The sequence below is a fragment of the Hippocampus comes genome, unplaced genomic scaffold (assembly GCF_001891065.2).
Source record: "Hippocampus comes isolate QL1 unplaced genomic scaffold, H_comes_QL1_v1.1 C16862344, whole genome shotgun sequence".
Lineage (NCBI taxonomy): Eukaryota > Metazoa > Chordata > Actinopteri > Syngnathiformes > Syngnathidae > Hippocampus > Hippocampus comes.
The window spans coordinates 1-1,034 of record NW_017840256.1 but is presented as its reverse complement, the minus strand read 5'-3'; the positions used below and the strand labels follow the sequence as shown (position 1 = coordinate 1,034).

The window sequence follows — 1,034 nt, the reverse complement described above, 5'->3', positions numbered from 1 at the left end:
TGCATCACTACCTGATATTTCGTGTCCGTTCTGAACCGAGCATGATAATGCTAAATCTGTCAAAGAAACTTAGTGTAAAATTTGAATGAACCATTTAACATAACATGCTTCACAAAGATAATGTATCTTATAACCGGGTGCGTCTTATGTAATAAAATGTTCTAAAATTAGCCCGTTAATTGAATTGTGTGCAAAAACTGTGATTGAGACATCGCTAGAAATTATGTATGTTTGTACTCTTTAACTGACTGAATTTCCTTTATCTCTATCACAACTCATCAGTGAAATGAAGCGTAACAAGATCAGGATCGTCGACAGCCTGACGTTCAAAGGGATGGAAGCGTTGCAGTCACTGAAGTTGCAACGAAATGGCATCACCAAACTCATGGATGGGGCCTTTTTTGGGCTCATTAACATGGAAGAACTGTGAGTAACTTGTAGAGTAATTCCCCCCCATAAGAGACCACCATCAACTGCTTCTTACTTGTCGTCTTTGCCATAAATGTCAAAGATTGTTAAACACGGTTTTATGTTTCAGAGAGCTTGAGCACAACAACCTAACGGAGGTCAACAAAGGTTGGTTATACGGCCTGCGCATGCTGCGTGTCCTGCGAGTGAGCCAGAATGCCGTGGGCATCATCCGACCAGATGCATGGGAGTTTTGCCAAAAGCTGGAGGAGCTGTGAGTGTGTTTTCTTAGCATCTGGAATAACTCTTTTTATGCTGGATATTCTGTGTCCGGAGCACATTGAACAGCACACCACTGCTGTGTAATATAGTATTTCCTTGATCTAATATTTAAACATGTACATACTTTTTATTTTGTACAGAGACCTTTCCTTCAATCATCTGACCAGACTGGAGGACACTGCTTTTGTGGGATTAGGTCTTCTAGAGAGCTTGAACCTTAGCGAGAACGCCATCAGCCATGTGGGAGAGAGGGTGTTCAGTAGTTTGGCCAATCTGCGCACACTGTAAGTCTTACCTTATGAAATAAGAATGACCTGTTCTGGTCAATAATTGGGGTCTGAACC

The 1,034-nt window shown here is 41.6% G+C and overlaps 1 protein-coding gene across 1 annotated transcript; it reads left to right on the top strand.

The window, feature by feature from the left end:
• The first annotated feature begins 248 nt into the window (after window positions 1–248).
• Window positions 249–1,025, top strand: LOC109509346 (leucine-rich repeats and immunoglobulin-like domains protein 2). The gene is made up of 3 exons (XM_019859208.1): window positions 249–426; window positions 539–682; window positions 831–1,025. The coding sequence occupies exons 1-3, from the start codon at window positions 287–289 to the stop codon at window positions 976–978; spliced, it is 432 nt and encodes a 143-aa protein (XP_019714767.1). The 5' UTR covers window positions 249–286; the 3' UTR covers window positions 979–1,025.
• Window positions 1,026–1,034: the final 9 nt, after the last annotated feature.

Excerpts from the sequence above, each read along its gene's own strand:
- LOC109509346 (XM_019859208.1), top strand. The coding sequence starts at position 287 with ATGAAGCGTAACAAGATCAGGATCGTCGACAGCCTGACGTTCAAAGGG. Across the intron at positions 427-538 it reads CTCATTAACATGGAAGAACT|AGAGCTTGAGCACAACAACC; the intron begins GTGAGTAACTTG and ends TTTATGTTTCAG. Across the intron at positions 683-830 it reads TGCCAAAAGCTGGAGGAGCT|AGACCTTTCCTTCAATCATC; the intron begins GTGAGTGTGTTT and ends TATTTTGTACAG.